This window comes from Prunus avium, chromosome 7 (assembly GCF_965620075.1).
Source record: "Prunus avium chromosome 7, drPruAviu1.hap1.1, whole genome shotgun sequence".
NCBI classification, from domain to species: Eukaryota; Viridiplantae; Streptophyta; class Magnoliopsida; order Rosales; family Rosaceae; genus Prunus; species Prunus avium.
Window position 1 is genome coordinate 36,318,181 of NC_142290.1, and position 19,772 is coordinate 36,337,952.

The 19,772-nt window shown below is 40.0% G+C and overlaps 3 protein-coding genes across 3 annotated transcripts; 1 reads left to right on the plus strand and 2 right to left on the minus strand.

Moving 5' to 3' along the window:
* Nucleotides 1-431: 431 nt before the first annotated feature.
* LOC110750982 (Pectin lyase-like superfamily protein) lies at nucleotides 432-3,129 on the plus strand. The gene is made up of 5 exons (XM_021951387.2): nucleotides 432-1,029; nucleotides 1,198-1,390; nucleotides 1,513-1,719; nucleotides 2,028-2,263; nucleotides 2,817-3,129. Exons 1-5 carry the CDS (start codon nucleotides 668-670, stop codon nucleotides 2,962-2,964), a joined length of 1,146 nt encoding a protein of 381 aa, XP_021807079.1. The 5' UTR covers nucleotides 432-667; the 3' UTR covers nucleotides 2,965-3,129.
* A 1,463-nt stretch (nucleotides 3,130-4,592) lies between these two features.
* On the minus strand, nucleotides 4,593-6,642 carry LOC110750972 (protein IQ-domain 26-like). The gene is made up of 3 exons (XM_021951368.2): nucleotides 5,947-6,642; nucleotides 5,569-5,790; nucleotides 4,593-5,457 (listed from the first exon to the last, which is right to left on the minus strand). Exons 1-3 carry the CDS (start codon nucleotides 6,352-6,354, stop codon nucleotides 4,813-4,815), a joined length of 1,275 nt encoding a protein of 424 aa, XP_021807060.2. The 5' UTR covers nucleotides 6,355-6,642; the 3' UTR covers nucleotides 4,593-4,812.
* An 8,076-nt stretch (nucleotides 6,643-14,718) lies between these two features.
* ADS1 (MATE efflux family protein) lies at nucleotides 14,719-16,761 on the minus strand. The gene has a single exon (XM_021951353.2). The coding sequence runs from the start codon at nucleotides 16,421-16,423 to the stop codon at nucleotides 14,786-14,788; it is 1,638 nt and encodes a 545-aa protein (XP_021807045.1). The 5' UTR covers nucleotides 16,424-16,761; the 3' UTR covers nucleotides 14,719-14,785.
* Between the last annotated feature and the right edge of the window lie 3,011 nt (nucleotides 16,762-19,772).

Genomic DNA, 19,772 nt, shown 5'->3' on the forward strand with positions numbered 1-19,772 from the left:
CACACCAACTACTACTTATTTATCAGCTAAACTAATCTGATCTGTGGTCACATTCTGTGATTGTAATCAAATGGTGCTTAACTGAACTCATGTTATTGGACGGCCATGATTCAAGGGTCGGCAGAAAGTGGGTTGTAACTCATAAACATTATATTAATATGAGCAGTCACATAAAACAATCCATTTTCCCTCTCAAGAATATACTCTAATCACACGCAAACAGAAAGAGAGACACTCACGGGCAACACCAAACAACAACTCAAAAAGTGCAAAAAAATAATAATTTTGAAACAACAATTTTTATAAGCAGAAAGCGCACAACCTGTCCTGTGGCTTAGATTGTTTCACCTCTCTCTCTCTCTCTCTCTCTCTCTCTCTCTCTCTCTCTCACATTACAATTTACATGGATGTCAATAGAAGCACCCGTGACTTCTTCACTCTGTCTAGACTGTCTTTGATTCTCCAATTCAGCATAACTTTCCACCTAAAACAAAAGCCATTCTCTATATATATAAACCAAACCAAGCACAAGCACAAGCACAAGCCTTTCTCTATTTATAAAAGCACTTGGAATTCCAAACTAATTAACATACTCTCTATTACTCTTTATACTCATATTCTCTCCTTCTCATATCAGTCCCAATTCTTTTTTCTGTTTTAAAATTAAATGCCAACATTCCAACACATTTTCTATGTTATTATTGCTCTTCTTCTCTTCAATTCAACCCAAACACAATGCCACAGCAAGGGACTTCGACCTGGGAATTCAGCTGGGAAAGTACATTTGACCAAGAACATGACACAAGCCCAATTCTCAGAACAGCAATTCATGAAGTGGGTGAGGTTTGTTGGAAGGCTGAAACACTCTGTGTTCAAGACAGCCAAAAATAAGCTCTTCCCTTCTTACACTCTGCATGTGGCTAAGAACCCTGCTGCTGGAGACTTCACAACCATTCAGGACGCCATTGACTCTCTCCCATTCATCAATCTCTTGAGAGTGGTCATCAAGGTCCATGCAGGGGTCTACGCGTGAGTGTCTTGTTCCTTGTGATCAGAATTCAGATCACTCTTGGACTTGGTCTCTGTCTTTGACCAAGAAATGCTCTTTTCTTCATGAATTGTCCTATGCTCTGTCTTTCATTGTTGTTATGTGGTAATTTCTGAAGCTGTGAAATGTTAAATGTTTTTTTTTTTCAGGGAGAAGGTTAATATACCTCCATTGAAATCATATATAACCATAGAAGGAGCAGGAGCAGACAAAACAATTGTTCAATGGGGAGACACTGCTCAAACACCATCTGGTCCAAAGAAACAACCGATGGGGACTTTCAATTCTGCAACTTTTGCTGTGAATTCCCCTTATTTCATTGCCAAGAACATCACATTCAAGGTAATCTCTCTCTCTCTCTCTCTCTCTCTCTCTCTCTCTCTCTCTCTCTCTCTCACTCTCTCTCTATATATATATACATTACATACATTTATGTGATATATAATTTTACAATTAATGTGTAGAACACTACACCAGTCCCAGCACCAGGAGCAATTGGTAAGCAGGCAGTGGCATTTAGAATTTCAGCAGATACAGCAGCCTTCTTGGGGTGCAAATTCTTGGGGGCACAAGATACACTCTATGATCATTTGGGAAGGCATTATTACAAGGATTGCTACATTGAAGGTTCAGTGGACTTCATCTTTGGAAATGGACTCTCCCTATTTGAGGTTAGATTAACTTATTTTTCACCTTCTTTCGAAGCATTTTTTCTGAAATTTTTTTAAGTCCAGAAACATAAACATTCAAGCTTTGATCCAAAATTATCAAAAATGATTTCTAATGTTTCTTTTTTTGGTAATTTTCAATATGTACAGAACACAACATTTAACTTTGGCTGTTGTCAAATCATGAGGTTGTGTTCTAGTTCTTGGTGTCTTGTCTGTGTCTTGACCTTGCAGCTGCAAGACTCTCTCACATCACTATTCACATGATTATGTAAAAGGGTTTATGTTAATATTGCAATTTGCAAGTGCAGGGATGTCACGTGCACGCAATAGCACAGAACGTAGGAGCGCTCACAGCACAAGGCAGGAGCAGCCTGTTGGAGGAAACGGGCTTCTCATTTGTAAACTGTAAGGTCACGGGCTCAGGAGCACTCTATCTTGGTAGGGCATGGGGTCCTTTCTCCAGGGTGGTCTTTGCATACACATATATGGACAACATTATCATGCCTAAAGGCTGGTATAACTGGGGTGACCCTAACCGTGAAATGTATGCAACTCTCTCTCTCTCTCTCCCTCTTTTTTCCCTTAATTTTGTTCGATTCATCACATCAGCATGTCGCGTGATATGTCAGGATGGTACATTGTTGTTTCGAATACACGGGATAACTTATCCGAGTAGGTAGTTTAAATTTCATCATAACCAACCAATCAAATTTATCTACTGAATCACATCTAGGCTTTTCAAAAATATATATGTGTAGGCAATAGGGCACTTTTGGCATTTGATAACCAAATGGGAAGGGCGGTTACGCAGAGGACCTAACCTAACCATTGAGTGTATGTCCTTTTGCCCTTTCTGTTTTGCAAAACCTACGTGTGATGCACCATAAAATAAACCCTATCCACCTACTCATACATTACGCCCTTCATGTTGGCATAGTTTAAGAAAAGCCACGCCAGCATCTATGTAAAGTTTGGTGCCACTCTGCTACATATAGTTTCAGTTTGGTTTGTTTTTTGATGCTTTTTTGGCATTTTCAATTTGGTGTTAGTGGCATGCGCATGAGGCTGGCTGTGTAATGATGTATTGTTATTTGCAGGACTGTGTTTTATGGGCAATACAAGTGCACTGGACCAGGAGCTCGCTTTGCAGGGAGGGTTTCATGGTCTAGAGAGCTCACTGATGAGGAAGCCAAGCCATTTATTTCCCTTACCTTCATAGATGGTTCTGAGTGGATCAAATTGTAATGATTGATCAACTAAAATACCAAAACCATTTTTTCAAATAAAAAATAAAAAAGAAGTCCTTGTATAATCCCGTGTTGCTTATATTATGGCTTAATAGTTGATATATAGGTGCATATGTGAGTTAGGCCAGTTAAGAAAGACAATGTATCCACTCCTTTGCTTCGAGTTCAATCTCGCTTTTCATATGTTAGAGTAATTTAGAATATGGATTCCCTTGTCAAAATAGTAGTTGGTTGTAAATTCCATGTTTTGGGGTAAATATCAGTTGGGTTGGCTTCCACTGGGCTATAAGCCAATGGGTTTTCAACTGACTAAGCTAAAACCCCGAGACTGTTCTGAGAAGAAGGGATATTGGTCCAGGACCAAAACCCATGCCGTGAAACTTTGGAATTTTGGATGTATAACAAGTGAAACCCAATTTCAAGTAAATTCATGAGCTTGGCAAAAAGTGGGCTCGGATCCATAGCAAATTTTTTGTAATCTCTTCTTGTCCTTAGGGGCAGAGGAGGAGGCAATGTACTTGGAATTGGAATTGGAGGGGAACCCTTTTTATCTGTGATCTCTGAGGCTCTGCCTGAGCTAAACCCCAAAAGAACCAATCTTGAAAGCTCCCTTTCATGAAAAATTTAGCAAAAGGACATAGCTCCCAGTAAAGCTTTGTTTTTCGCAAAGCTTGCCTCTGCATCAGAAAACCTTTAAAAGAATGTGGCTTCATCCTTCCTATACCCTTTGTGACAGGTCGAAAGCTAATCATCATTGGCTTATTATCCCCTTGGAAACTGGAACAGAAAATTTACTCTCAAGAGTAATTGATAACCATGATTGAATTGAAACTATAAATGGTTTCCCAATTTTTTCAGAAAAGTTTGTGTTGGTCAAGGAAAGGAACTAGAAATTATGGGAGAGGATTTGTCTTTTTTTTTAATAATAATTGATAAGGACAGTAGAGCGACTTTTCAAATATGGGCTAAAGTGGAAGTATGGAACCCACCAACCCAATTCTGCAGAAGGCTTAAATGCTTAAAATTTTTGACAAGCCGTGATTAAATTCAACATTGCTCTAGAAGTTTGATAATTAGTCTCATATTAGAGACTTTGTATCAAAACTCGGTAATTGGTTTCTTTATTGAAGCTTGATAATTGGTTTGTTTGTTTTTTTATAACTACAAGCGATAATCTAAACTACAGGGGAGGGGAGGGAGTTTCTCACACATGCTCACAACTAAGATGTCATAGGGGTTCGAACTTGAGACCTCCGACATTCAAGTCAAGACCCTTTTTTTCATTAGACTAGACCTAATTTGCAATTGGTTTCTTGAATCAAATGTGCTCACTTCTACAGCAAAGTTAAAAGCATTGGAAGAGGCCTTACCTATTTAAAACATGTGGGGTCATATTTTTCAACAGAATTGACTCAATTAAACAAACAAAATCAATGTAGGAAAAACACATGGGAGAACATCATGTTCTTGGAGAAGCAGGGTGGTTTCAAACTTTTCCAGTTTTTGTTGTTTTTGTGGTCAATCATGGTACCTGTTTGAAAAAGCTTGGAAATTTTTTCATATTGCAAATGTGTTTCACATGGAATTTGTCAACTTTTGTTGTCACATTTTCAAAAGAAGAGGGAATTGTTTGTTTGGTAGAATTGAATAATTAACACATAATAACCCCATCATAATTTATCAGAAGCCAACATTAAAATGAGATTACATCTCACTATAATAAACAGTAAATTATAATCTACAAACACATCTATCTAGTATATTCCCTTCCCCCTATTCATTCTTTAACCAACACGGTTTTTTTAGCTTGAACTTGATTATTGCAACTAGCCTCTCTGGCTCTGAGTTACCAGATTCCAGAGGACCTATCAAGCTTGCTCATTATAGCATTCTTGAAATTAATGGCATCCTGAGCTTGTGAACAAGACCTCTGCATCCTCACCCCACTTAGACTATTTCTTGACTCCAACATTTCATGAAGTGAAATTCTCCTCTTTGGCCCTGTCTCTGGCCTCTGCTTAGGAGCACTATGAGACCTCAACTTGGCCTTGAAAGACTGAGTGCTCGCCATGTAATTTGGAGCATACCCTCTGAAAAAATTGTCAGCACAAACACTCTTTGAAGGTGTGCCAGGCAAATTACTAGCCCCACATGAATTCACAAACCGCGGTGTGCTTTGTGCTGTGGAAATGAATCTGCATTCATCTCCAGCTAGTCCCCAGTCGGATTCTGGGAAATTCCGGCTATCGGGGATCGATAGCCGGGCAGGTCCTCTACATGGGATTGGAGAAGACAGTGCTTGTTGGTAAGTTGGGTCGTCACTGAATTCAGATACACAAGTGTTTGTTCTGCGTGACCTAGATTTAGGCCTGCCTGTATCAACCTCCACAATTTTGGGACTTTCATCAATATTGGCGTCCAAATTAGAAGCAGAGAGCCTTCTGCTGTGGCTTGGAGCTGTGTGCTCACTCCCAGTGTCATCAAATCTCTCCTGCAAGAGTTTGAGTGAACATTAATTACTATGTCAGATTCAATTATTGCCAGAGATTTAGATGTTGATGATACTATTTTGAAACATGGGTTGTTAGTAAATTTGAAGTACCATGAATTTTCGTGCACGGATTTCAAATCTGCTATTGGCTTCAATGTTGGTGGTGGTGGTGTTGATGAGCCCCCGAGTTTTATGAGAACGAACTGTGGCTTGTGCTCTAATGAGAGCTTGCATACTGTGCAGAGTTGCTGCGGCCTGCTTCCTCACTAAATACCCTCTAACTAGCGCCTGCAACTTCACCAGTCCTTTCAGAGCTCTCAGTGCTTTTCTTGCCTGCGTTTGCCAAATCCAAAAAGAACAACAAAAAAAAACCCAAGATAAGTGTTGGTTTGAAAAAGTTTGAAACTATGAACATGGCACAAGTATTACTAAAACAAAAATCATAAAAATGTGTACTTTTGTTGCACAATGAGCAAAAGAGAAACATACCAAATAGCCTCTAAAAACAGTTTGAACTTTCACAGCAGCCCATCTTTCTCTTCCACCACCAAACATAGTGCCTCTGCCATGACTGGTGAGGCGGACAACCGCCACGGCCGCGTTTGCTGCAGCAACTGCGGCATCAGCAGCGGCCGCCGTGGCGGCTGCCACAGCAATTGCGTGCTTGTTCTGCTCCTCCTCTGTTTCATTGTAGTATGATCTCAGCCAAGCTGCCTCAGATGGTGATATGTTGGGAGGTATAGTGGCTGGGTTGTGACACAGTAGGGTTGCATCTTCTCTCCCAAAGCTTGACCCTTTCGTGTCTTTGAAGTCGGTGGGACTTGAATTTGCTTTGTGCTCTTTGTCTTTGGTCTTAATTCCAAACAACCCCTTGAACCACCTTGTTGCTCTGCCCATTTTCACACTAGCACTCTGTTTGAGCTGAGAGAGATGAGACAGAGAGAGAAGAAAAAGGAGGAAGAGAATGGTTTTAAAAGATTGAATGTGAAGACCAAGTAAAACCCAGTTGAAAGTTGGAAGTGTTTAGAGGAAGAGACAAGGTCGGTTTCAGGGTTACAGCTCACAATCTTAGGTAGCTTTCCTTGTTGCGGAAAGTGGTGAAACAGAGTTGTTAAAGAATAAAATCTTTGGAAAAACGTAAATGTTTGAAAAAGAACAGGGGAATTTTCTCTCTCTCTCTCTCTCTCTCATTTGTTTTTGAATTTTTTTGAACAAAGAAAAAAGACGGAGTTTGTGCTACAAATCCCAAGTTTAATAATAGGAATTAGGAAGTTCCACTTAGCAGATAATCCAAAAAAATTAGAGTAAAATAATAACAGAGGAACGAGTAAACTCACCTCTGTCACCTCGGTAGAATCAGATTCTCACCAGAAAAGTGCCAAAAAAGAAAATAAAAAGAAAGCCAAGGAAAACAGTGGTGGGAAAGCGATTGAAACGCTCGGATTTTCACCGCTCCAATGGGCAACTCGGGATTCTGGGAAAAGCTTTTTTCTTTCTTTTCTTCTAGTAAAAGAAAAAGAAGTGTCTCAAGCTCAACAATATTCGTCTCCTCCTTCTCTCTCTCATAACTTTCTGGAGCGACGTGTCCTAAAAAAGAAAAGAGACCACAGTGTCTCCTCCCTCTGACATTCTCGTGATGCCCTGCCTGCAATATAAAATATTTACACACAATTTGTTCATGCTCATTTGAATTTTTGTATGTAAAATTGAAGCAAAAGTCATTATGCAACTGGGTTTTTTTTTTTCTGATGGGCAATGAATGCATGATCGATTGGAATTAAATGGTGTTGTTCGATCTTGTGGTGTTTTCTTCTTCTTCTTCTTCTCTGTGCTGCCACCCTTTTGATCTCTGTTTTTGGATTTGAAAGATGATGAGGATTTGGCTGGTTGCTGCAGCATACAAGTTTTGAGGATTTCTCTGTTTCTTTCAATTAATTGTGCACCAATTCAACTCATCAGTCAATTTGTTTTTATCCTTTTCTCTGCAATGCCTCAGACATGCATAGCTTAAAGCTCATACTTAAAGTTCTTATGCTTATCCCATAATGTACTTTATGCAGGCTTCAGTCATTTCATGCTTAATTATATATAAATATATATTGCAAAGATTTTTAGTTTTGACAGATAAATATCAATGAAGCATATATTTTAGGTTTTCTGGTAAAGAAAAAACCAGTTTTCAAACCAATAAAAAAGATCAAAGTGTCTTCAAATAGTGCACTTGGGAAGACGAAATTTTCATATACGACAAAAGGCAATGGACAGTCCAACGTGGGTTCTTGGCTTGGAGTGACGTAGAGCACAGATAATTACAAAAACCAGTGTTTGTAAAATGCAATTAATAACAAATAACAAATAATAATAATAAATATATTCCTTTTAGCCTTTGCCCATATACTAGAATAGAGCACTGCCTCTGCCTGCCTGCACTGCACTGCACTGCTACTGTTACTGCTAGCTGGTAGGAAGGAAGGTGAGGTTTTGGATAATCCCAAGGGGTAAAACTGTAACTTGAGGTTGATTTGAGATATTGATTTCTTAGCTGGAATGTTTGGTAGGAACCGCGTATATATATATATATATGTGGTGTGGACCATTGAAGTGCAAAATCCAAATGAATGCTACACAGTTTTTATAGGCTATATATATAATAAGGTTTGACGAATTGGATTTGGCTGAGAGAGAGGGCTCCCTCTCTCTGTCTCTCTCATCATTTTTTGTGTACGGTTGGCTTCAACTTTCAATTCAATTTAGGGTTTTCTGGGTTCATCATGGAAATGGCAGGATGTGAGAGATTTGACGTCTTTATTAATACGTAAATGTAACACGCAGGAAGTGGGGGAACGGTGACGTATTGTTTGGCATTTTTTGCATGGAAAAAGGAAACTTTGTACACTTTATCTTTAATTTATACAAAAGGTGATAGATTCTTTGCTCTGTTGCCCTTTTTCTCTTTAGCTTCTTGCGCAGATGCAAAAGTTTTTCTTTTTTTTTGTGTCGCAAGTTACAACAAAATTATACGGTAGCTAGCTAGAGCCTACATGAATTAATTCAAAGATGGCAATGGCATTTGTGGTTGCAATTCCTTCTGAAAACCAACCAACCCTTATGATTGGAGCTTGGAATTAAATGGCTCCTTTGCTTCATCAATAACCCAATCTTCTGCATAAATAATTACCACTCATGAGTGTATAAAGTTTCCAATTCCAATTTGGAATTCAATTGCAATTAAGCCAGTTTAACTCGTCTAGTATCATCGAATTGTCAAATTTTAGACAGATCGGTCAGTGGCCCAGTACCATCAACGTCGATATAATATTGCCCTCAACATAACTACCTATAAAGCCCAATATGTGTAGAGTTTTATCACAAAAGACCTATTAGTAATGGAACAACTCATTATATATTATATTTACTTTTTCAATTTTTTGATGTATAACTTTATATTCTTCAACACAAATAGCAATGTAGCACACCCGCCTACGAAATAGGGAGTATCTTTTTTCGGTACTGTGTGCTCTGGTAGTGCTGGATTTTATAAATCATAACAATTAGTACTTGGTTAAGTGCTAGGGGATCAAACTAATTTATTGGCATTAAATTACGTAGGTTGTGTGTGTAAGCACGCAACATGGGCTTTATCCGAGTGAGTTGTCAAGATACCATATCTTGGGTTTATGAGCATTATATGCTCAGCCCCAATTTGGAACCATGATGATGCTGACGAATGATCGGTTTGTTAGGAATTCTGCATCAAATACAATTGTCCCAAATCGGAAAGATGGATTTTTCAAAAACAGATCAATCAAGTGGCAGGTCTTCCTAAATTATACCAATGTATCTTGAGACACGGGTGTGATTAAACCCAAATGAACGTAGGTTAATTGGTTAAGTTGAGGACAACATCGGTGCAATTTATCTTGCTAGAGAGGAGTTATGAGAACTGGGTTCTCAACAGGGTTTAAGGGCAGGCTACACTACACATGATTATGGCCGTGAAGTGAATCACTGAGATGGGTAGGCTAGAGTCAGACAGTACTAGAACGTTTCTGCTTATGAAGAAGAATGGAACCCCATTGAGCTTATAAATAGAATGGGCTTTACCTAGTCCAATCCAGTCCAACTTCGTTTGACCCAAATGGTTTGCTGGCCCTAGGACAATAGTTCGTTCGCTCACACTACTCTTTTGGGCTTCTGCTACCCTGCGAACCCACCACCACAGAGTGAATAATTCTGTGTTTGTTTGTGGCACAATCCTTCACACTCTACTCTTTCAGATATGATAGTTTTAAGATTTCTCATACCCATTGTGCTTTTTTTTCTCTTTTTTTTCTCTTGGTCGGTTGTTTTTGCACCCATATGATATTAATATTATCATGATCTAATGGCTGGAAAGAACGCTTGGAGTTTGAACACAGAAAACGTTATCCCTTTTCAGGTGACCCCACGAAACTATATCAGCCCTAACTAAAAGTCTACAATGCATATATTAAATATATATATACTTGCATTGCATCTCTCCTAAATAATCTCGTAGCTGTGTTGTGTGTGCGCGAGCATTACACAACACAACACAACACAACCAAACACATATAGATTAAACCAGTGGCCATGTATGCATGTTTACTTTATGACCACCACCAACATCTAGGATGGCCCCACGTGTCGACCTCAGAGGGAGTAGAAAATGATGGGTTTGAGAGTGAGAAGCTGAGAGCTGAGCAGTGGTAGCTAGCAAACTGCAGATGGTGGCAGAGGCCATGTGTGGAGAAGTTGAGTACCTCCAGAGAGGAGACACGCGATGCCAATTGGAGAAAATATTATTTGTGCAGCAAATCATATCCAAATGGAACCCCCAACTCAACTCAACTCATGCAAAAACAAGCCTAGCTAGCTTGTGATGATAAAGTAGAATATTCCAACTCCAAGTGTATCACATACATATATATATATATATATATATATATATAATGTGGCTAGCTAGCTCTTTCTCTTTGTTGCTTGTAAGGTAGACAAAGCCTACCTCTATGCCCTAATTTAGCCTACAAGTTCCTGTTTCATGTGGGCAAGAGGCTAACGGGCTATGTGGTTTCTTTCATGTCTACCCAAAGAGACAGGCATGATGGAGTCGGTTTGGTTGTTACGTATTTATATATAATTTCACAGTTGTTTTGTTTGGGATTTTACTATTTAAATTGTGATCAATTGCCAGCAAGAAGTATATTTGTTTAGTGAAGTTTTAGATAAGGAGACAGGATAGATAGAAAGAAAAGAGAGGGATTATTGTTAAAAAAGAAAAGAAATGGGGGTGGTTGCAATGCAACTTCATCAAAAGAGTACTTGCCATGTGATGAGAGGAATTGCATGATACTCTAAAATGATGATGCTGTCTTTTATTCTCTTCTTCTTTATCTGTTTTGAAAACCTAGCTAGGGGTTGGTTGAGTTGATATTCATTAGTGCTCTTAACCTAACTCACAAGCTAATTCATCTCTCTTAGAATTTTTACTTTTACTGCTTAACTTTTGCCAAATTTAGGTCTGTGTTCTTGAGTGGGGTAAAATGTGGTTTTGGCTTTTTTCCCAAGAACATGAAACTATTCTAGTTGGGGTTACTGCTTTGGCGTTTTCAGCCAATTGACTGAAGAAGCAGTACCTATTTGGCATTTTTGGCTGGGACATGTTTGAGTTTCCCGAGCAGTGGTGGTGCCAGTGTTTTCTTCCAAATTCCAAGTACTATTATAAGATATTGGATGATCCAATCAGAATCAAACATGGTTTTCAGATGCTTCAAAAGGACCATGTGTATGGTGTGGTGGTCACTCATCATGTCTCCAACAATGAAGAAAGTTTCGCCATCAAAACTGGTTCTAGCCAGTAGAGCTATAGGTCCATGATAATGGCCACGCCCTCAGGTCGGAGGTTAAAGTTTTGGACCATGCTATATGCTTAGGCTACGTACAGTTAGCCTTAGGCCTATAGTATTCATTTCAACTTCTGTTTCCAATTTATGTGACACATGACAAAGCACATCATATCGTTACATTATTAACAAAATACTGTATAAAATTCAATGTGACTCAATGCGAGCATGCTATGTTATTCGAATAAAATAACACAAAGTTGAGTTGTATAGCGTTGTCAAATGCTAAGATTATTTGGTTGATTGCGACCATATCCAATCCAACACACCAACATCATTCTACCATCTTTTTTCAATTTCTTAAATTATTACTAATTAGCATAAGAAACAAATTGGCTGATGTTTACGCCATCAAATATCCTTGGTCATAATTGTTATGCATTTGCTTAATTATGCTAATTAATCTACATATACATGCATGTACACCATTGACTCTAATCTTACAGATGCATGTAATGTATACATGTAGCTAGCGAGTTTGACCTTCACATTATATATTGCATAAAACAAAACAAGAGGGTTGAAGAGACTTTTAGCCAATAAAAAAGACTTTGACAAATATAATGTGAACGGATAATTAGTGACTAACAAGTAACTAACAACATCAACCTCATATTCAAGTCTATAAATCAAAATATATCTACCTCAAATGTCAATGTCAAACTCAAATTCCCAAGTCCCTAAATTAATGATTAAATCCTGTATTATTGCATGAAAGTGGCCACTTAACAACATGTCTATAGTATTAATGTAATACTGCGCATGACCTTCTTTGATAATAAAGAAAATAACCTAAATATAATCCATACTTAGATCACCCTATATTATTATTAATAGTCTAGTGGAGATCATCTTATATAAATAAAAAAACGAGCATATTGCATTAATAATATTATGCCATACCTGAAACATACTCGGTCTAATCATAATTAATATTGTATAATAATCGCAAAGATTAGGAATTGAACCGAGTTGGAGCCATTTTTTGAAATGCAAAGACTGGGAATCTGAGACGTTTTGCTTCACCATACATATATCCCTTCAACTAAAAAATCCTACCTACACCACTAATGGTATAGTATATACATATTGTAGTGGTATTTCAAGTCAATCATGCATTGTCATGTCTTAACTTTCCTGTATAGCATTATACGATTGGGTTTTGATATCCATGTTGCATGAATGTTCTTCTTTCCTCTAGAGCCAGCCTTGTAATATTGTAACAAAAGCAAATCCTGAATGGATGAGAAGCGTGGCTAAATAATTAGTTCTGGTTTTTTTAAATGGATTTGAGCGGGCATGGAACCCACAGGTTTGGCTTGATACAAGTTGAGGGAGGGTCAGTTTTGAAGTAGCTAGCACGTTTAGCAAGGTAGGCTAGGGGATCTAGATGATCAATGATATGAATATATATATATATACATATATGAATGTGGATTAAAAGACAATAGAGTACGTAGGAAAACAACCAAGTCCCACTGATCAATGACAACATATTGACATGAAAGGCCTGATTTCCCCTCGTGCACTTTCTGCACACATATAGATCATGCATGTGCTTCTTTTTAACAGACAACACAACATAACTCTCCCTCTCTCTCTCTCTCTCTCTCTCTTCTAATTTCTTTCAACTTTTCAGAGCTGAGCTGCTCTGCCATGGTGGTCTTTCCTCATGAGCAGTGCAAATCTGCATTATAAGCTAGCCCTTGTTTGTTTGCTGGCTCTTCAACTCCTTTATCCGTATATATAAATCAAGTACCTGACCTGAATTGGATCCACGTTTTCAGAACATGTTGCTACAATAACATAGCTAGCGTAGCTATATTTATATGTTTGTGTCCAAACAAGTCGGACTTCTTATGAATTTGCCTTTTTTTGTATATGCCGCTACACGACGACGCAAGTCCAATCACAGTCACACATGCTGCATATGCTGTGGTTTGAGTGAAGTTTTGTCAACTAGACTCTCTCTCTCTCTCTCTCTCTATAATTGAGGCCTACCTTTACCTTTGTACGTAAGAAGAATGACCTTATGAGGTACCCATTGGCCGTCTGTCATCGCTTTGATAGGGAAATGGATTATAATGCAAAACGTGTCTTCACCCAATCTACTCAGTAAATTGGTCCCCCAACCAATCACTCGGCATATTGCGTGTGAAACTCTACGAACAGAATGAAAAATATCAAGTGTGTGTGAGAATTTTTCCTCATGAGAGCAAGTATGATTGGGAATCTTTGTGTTCCTAAAAACATAACTAATCATCGTAGATATTAGCTCTACTTAGAACTTTGTGTATGAGTCATGTTTACAAATGTTATATATGTCATGAAAATTAGGAAGGTGTGCATCTAGATCACGTTTGGTGACTCGAAATACTCAACTTCAATCCAGTCCAAACCAACCGCGACGGCCTTATAGACTTAAGCTTAGGATATGATGAATAGTGTCCAAATGTATAGTTGGGGAACTAGGGACCTGGGACCAAGACCTGGACGAAATGAAGCCTAGAAGATAAGGTCAAACTGTCCTTATTTAGTTTGTTTGGTTGGACTACCTACCGCCACGTGTCAGATTCCGATTGGAAGCCTAATCGGATACTTTTGAAAGCCTTGTCCACCCACCCAACATGCTGATGAAAGGAAAAGATCAAACATGTCCGAATTTTTGAGACATTTCCCATTTGCACTACACACTTACAGTCTACACTGTACTGCCTTGTCTCTGTCAAAAATATATCATTCATTCAACTTCAACCCAATCAAAAAGCAAAATCAAACTTTAAAGTAAAAACACCAATCGCTATTTCCACAACACAAAACACTAGATAATCTTGCCAACGGGTCTAATAAGCGAAATTCATTTTCCCTATAATTTAGATCATCGCTTGTACTTAAAGCATAAGTTATTTTTTTATGGTTAGTTTTTCTTTTATACAAACGATAATTTAAATTACTTCAATTTACGAGGCAGTGAGATCGAACTCAAATGCAAAAACAAATCTGATGGTTTATTTGAGGCTATATTTATTTATAAAAATGTTAGTGATACCATATCTATATAGGCAGCACTTCAAGCAACCAAGATAACACATGGTGGGATGGGATATGATATGAGTGCTTGAACTTTAATCTTTTGTTTTCGATTTTAATTAATCAAATCAAAACCCACTCAATCTGATTCACTCAGTGAAAAAATAAAAAAGCAGAACCCACTCATCAGATCATCACATTAATTAATAATAGCTAAGAACAAAATTGTTGATTTATTCTTTTTACGCAAATCCAAATCTGTGACCCAAAAAATAATAATAATTCACAATCGTACTGAAAGAAAAAAAAAAAGAAGAAGGAATAATTATATAAAAAAAACTGGTGGCAAAAATTAAATCTGATCTGGAATATTTGGATTATCGAGAAGAAGGCACCGTAATGATAATCAACGGCTGTTGCTCCTCCTCTACACCCTTAAAATCAGGTACTACAACTTCACACCCGGCGCACGTTAGCGACTGGGCCCTCTTAGCTTGGAGATCCCAGTCTGTGGTCCCAACCACATACAACATCAGCCCAGCACAACAAACCTGGGCCGACAGCAACCCGATCCAGAGTCCACAAAACCCCACACCGACCCAGAACCCGAGACCAATGGCCACGGGCATGCCCACCAGATAGAACGCGCTGAGGTTCACGTTGGCTGCGGTGGAGGGGCGCGCGCTCCCTCTGAGGACCCCACATCCAACCGTCTGCGGGCAGTTTCCGAGTTCGCACAGGCCTAGGATGGGCAGCGCGGCCGACGTCAGCCGTACGATCTCGGCATCACTGGTGAACATCCGGGCCCAGCTCCCCCTCATCCCGGACGCGAAGGTCGTTGCCGATAGGCCCATCAGGAACGCTAGCATGACCGCGACCGCAGAGGATAATTTCGCCTTGTGCGGGCGGTTCGCCCCGAGCTCGTTCCCGACCCGCGTGGAGACCGCGAAGCTCAGCGAGGAAGGGAACACGTAAATCAACGACGTCGTTTGAATGAGCACGCCCATCGAGGCGACGGTTGCTCTGGGGTCCACAAGAAGCCCACACAAGACGATCATGATCTCGTACCACCACCACTCCAAACAGACAGAAACGCAGCTCGGAGCCGCGAGCCGAAGCAGTGGCTTCCAGCCTGTCAAGCACTCCCGGCTCGGCGCCGTCCAAGTAGGCTCGTGTATCCCCGTGGCCCACACGTAAGAAACAAGAGACAACAAGACAAACAAATTGGAGGCAGCGGAAGCGGCCGCGACACCGGCCACGCCGAGCCGAAGCCTAGTGACCAAGAGGAAGTTCATGGGCAGGTGAAAGAGCGCGCCGGCGAGCGATGCTAACGTGAGCGGGTGGGTGATGCCCTGGGCGCGAAGGTAAATGCGGATTGGGTGAATGAGGGAGTTGGTGAGGAGGTCAGGGAGGGAGAAGATGAGGTAGGTGTGGGCCATGGCTGTGATATCTGGGTCTTGGCGGAGGTACAAGAGGATGGAAGACATGCTGAGCCAAAGCAGCGAAATGGGCAGCGACGAAACGACGAGGAAGATGACGGAGCGGTGAAGGGTCAAAGAGAGGAGCTTTGGACGTTGGGCTCCGAAGGCTTGGGAACAGAGAGGCTCCATGCCCAGGGCCAGGCCGGAGAGGACAGAGTAGCCGGTGATGTTGGCGAAGGCGATGGCCAGCGACCCGGCGGCGAGCTCGAGGTCGCCTAGGCGGCCGAGGAATAGCATGGAGACGACTGAGCGGGAGTAGAGAATGAGGGCGGTGAGGAGGATGGGGAAAGCCAGCTGAAACAGAGACTTGGTCTCAGATATTATGTCAGGTAGAGTAATTGAGTCGGTGAAATGCTGTGGTGGTGGGGGTTGGTGTTGATGCTGATGCTGATGCTTTGCAGTATGGGTTTCATGTTTAATGGCGGTGTTTGGTAGAAATAAGAAGTCTAAGAAGAGATGGGGTTGTGACTGTTGGTGATGCTCTGTTTTCTTGGCGGCTGTTGATGAAGCAGCAGAAGGTTTTGGATTGCACATGATGCTGCTGCTGCTGCTACTCCTGCTGATTATGATGATGATGATGATGATGATGATCAACAACAACAACAAGAAGAAATTACGTTTGTTTTGTTTTTGCTGCAGCTAGCCTATATATATATATATATATATATAGGACATATATATGTCTATATTCGATGATGATTAATTGTTTCTGTTTGAATGATGCTCTGTTTTCAGCTGAGAAAGAGAGAGAGAGAGAGAGAGAGAGAGAGAGAGAGAGAGAGAGATACTCTCGTAAAGAGCACTCTATGTCTTTGAAAGATAGATGGATTGGATGGATAGATGGATGGCTTGGTTTTTGGCGTAGAGGAGAGGGATATACAAAGTAGAGTATTAATAGAGATGTTGGGCTAGGGCATTTCTGTCTTTCTCTGCAATTTTGAACTTTGTTTATCTATATGCTCTGTTTTTTACCCTATAAAAACTTCAAGATCATTTCTTTTTTTCAATTATAAGTATTTATGAGAATGTGGTAATAGTTGTTTAGTTTTGTTTATGTGGTTTGAAGAAAGAGACGTCAGATTGTCAGGATTTTTGGGGCAGAGGTTTCAATTTCCAACAAGTTAAAATTGTAAGGGGGATTGTTCTGGTGATTTTTCGCTCTCACTCACCAAGGCTCATCACTTTCTGCTGCTCTCTCTCTCTCTCTCTCTCTCTCTCTGGAGTCTGGGCTCTGCCCTTTACCTACGTAGAGACATTATAATAATGTGCTTTGCTTTCCTTCAAAAGCCGGTGATTCGAGCACCCTCTTCTCACGGGCACCCATCAAGGCAATGCAATGCAACAAAGAAAGGAACTTGTTTCTACACAATTTGCGGCCTCAACAGTCTACACCACTACGTTATGATCAACATCATATAATCACGGGCTTTTCATAAACAAGTTCATTCTAATTTGACATCTTATATAAAAATATTCTTAGAAAGTCTATTCGGAGAAAGAAAAAAAACTCATAAATTATCCACTTGTCATTTTCTAAATGGTTCTTAACGCGTTACAATTTTTTTTCAATTGAAAGTACAATATAGAGTTTTTCTAAAGTATTGGACTTCAAATATTTTTTTATTATATAAAATGTCATGTTAGAATGGGTATATTTTCAATACACGATCTCGCACGTGTGAGACTATTATAGAATGTAGTCTCATATGGATGAGAATCATGGACAAAAGTTTACTTTGTAGGGTTACCTTGTTCACAAAGGTTACTTGGATTCTAGATTTTTATATTCCATTCATTCGTATTGAGAAGTCGAATAGAGGGGACGTTTTCCTCCTCCATACTCCATTACATTTTGTTGATTTAAATATTTGTGGTTATAGAAGGAGGGAGATAATTCGAAATATCCCAAGTTGCCTAATAAGAATAACATCTCTTGCCACATTTTTTGAGGCATAAAATTGCAAGCTTGTTGATGATTGATTGATATTAATCTCCTGTTGGAGGAGCTCATCAAAGTCATTGGAGGAGTGAGACGTGAGGTCACTCTCACTCACACTTGCCCTACTTGGAGCATCACGAACTACTCTTTCTTCATTTAAATTAATTTTCTGCATCAAACCAAAAAAGAAAAAAGAAAGATATAATAGAGTAGAGAAAAAAAACAGTATGAGAGAGAGAGACAGAGAGAGAGAGAGAGAGAGGGAGGGAAGTGGCCGGTGGGTGGGCCTGGTGGCCGTTTGGATGATCTGATTGGGGCGACTGGAATTTCTGAGTTGGACACTAACAGTGGCGGACGCACAGAGGGACAAATGGGGTCAGGCGACCCCATGGAAGCTTGGAAACGTAGTGGAGAAGGACTGGTGCGACCCCATGGCTGGCTGGTGTGCGACCCCATGGCACACACCAAGTGCTCGACGAAATACCCAGCAGAGGAAGAAGAAGAAGCTGGCGCAGGCAGCGCCTGCCTTGCGCGCGCGCGAGTTCTTCTTTTTTTTTTAAACCACCTGGCCAAAACGACGCCGTTTTGGTCCAGGCGTGTTAAATTTTTTTTTTAAAACCTGGCTCAAAACGACGTCGTTTTGAAGCCAGGTTTTTTTTTTAAAAAAAAAACCCATCAGCAGCCCCCTATCTACCCGATTCTAATTCCCAGCAGCAGCATTTCAGTTCATCCCAAAACCTAATTTTTTTTTTCAAAATTCCCTCTCCTCTAAAAACCTAACTAATCCCCCCAACCGCCACCACCAACCACTACAAGCCGCCGAAACTTAACACTATGACCCCATGGCGACGTAATCCTGCGTCCGCCACTGGACACTAATTAAGGAGGGTCTGGCTTCTACACGTCAGCAAAAACACCCCCTTCATTTTACTGCCAAAAAATGCTGTCCCATGGACGTTGCTTCCTCCTCCTCCAAAGTCTTATCCCACGTCACATTTCATCGTCCCTTCTCACCCCCTCACACCAGTCCACCCCTCCGTTCCTCAAAAGTTGTGCTAGCGAGAGTTGCGCGCGTGCGTGACAGTTCAACACATACAAATATAATTCTATTAATCATGATTCTAATTTAAAGTCCAACCATGTATCAATGGATTGTTAATAGTTTAATGACATGACTGGTTCTTTGGTAGAGTGGCGGCATAATGGGGAGAAAAATTCTCATGTAACAGAGATAATATTTTTTTTCTATTTCAGCTAATAATGCAATAACATGTAAAAATTGATTGAAAATAGCAAAATAGTGATATTCCTCTTAAAAGTAAGTTTTTTCGCACAATGGGATGAGACCACATGTTGATTCTAGCCCACTGTGAGAGCCCTAGACTAGTTACTCTATACAAGAATTTATGTAGTCAAATGCATGTAAGTTTGAAAGGGCAATTATATATATATATATACGTGCGTGATGAACGGGGGAGTAGCATGAGGCCCTCGCTTGGTTTCCACAAACAGATGGAAGGAAGGAGACAGAAATGCCTCCAATTCAATGAAAGTGCATGCATTATTAAAATTTATTTTACTTTAATTCCCTTCTAAGTTATGACCCTGTTACCTCTCCCTGTGCTGTGCATGCAAGTGCTTTACCTATCTCTCTCTCTCTCTCTCTCTCTAGCTATCTTTGTCTTGTTGAGTTGGGCACAATTGACCTTGTTGTCGTTTTCTACGAATGTAATTTGCGTTTTTGTTTTTAATTCTTGTTTAAAAGAGAGATAGATAAATAGATAGATTGGAATTTAATGGAGTAGGAAACTTGAGAAACAGCAGTGATCGTGGGGTGGGCTGGCTGGGTGGCTCAGAATGAGATGGAGAAGAGAGCTCGTGAATATGACACACACATTCCCAACCCAATCTGACACCCTCTAAGTCTCACCCTCTTCCCTCTTC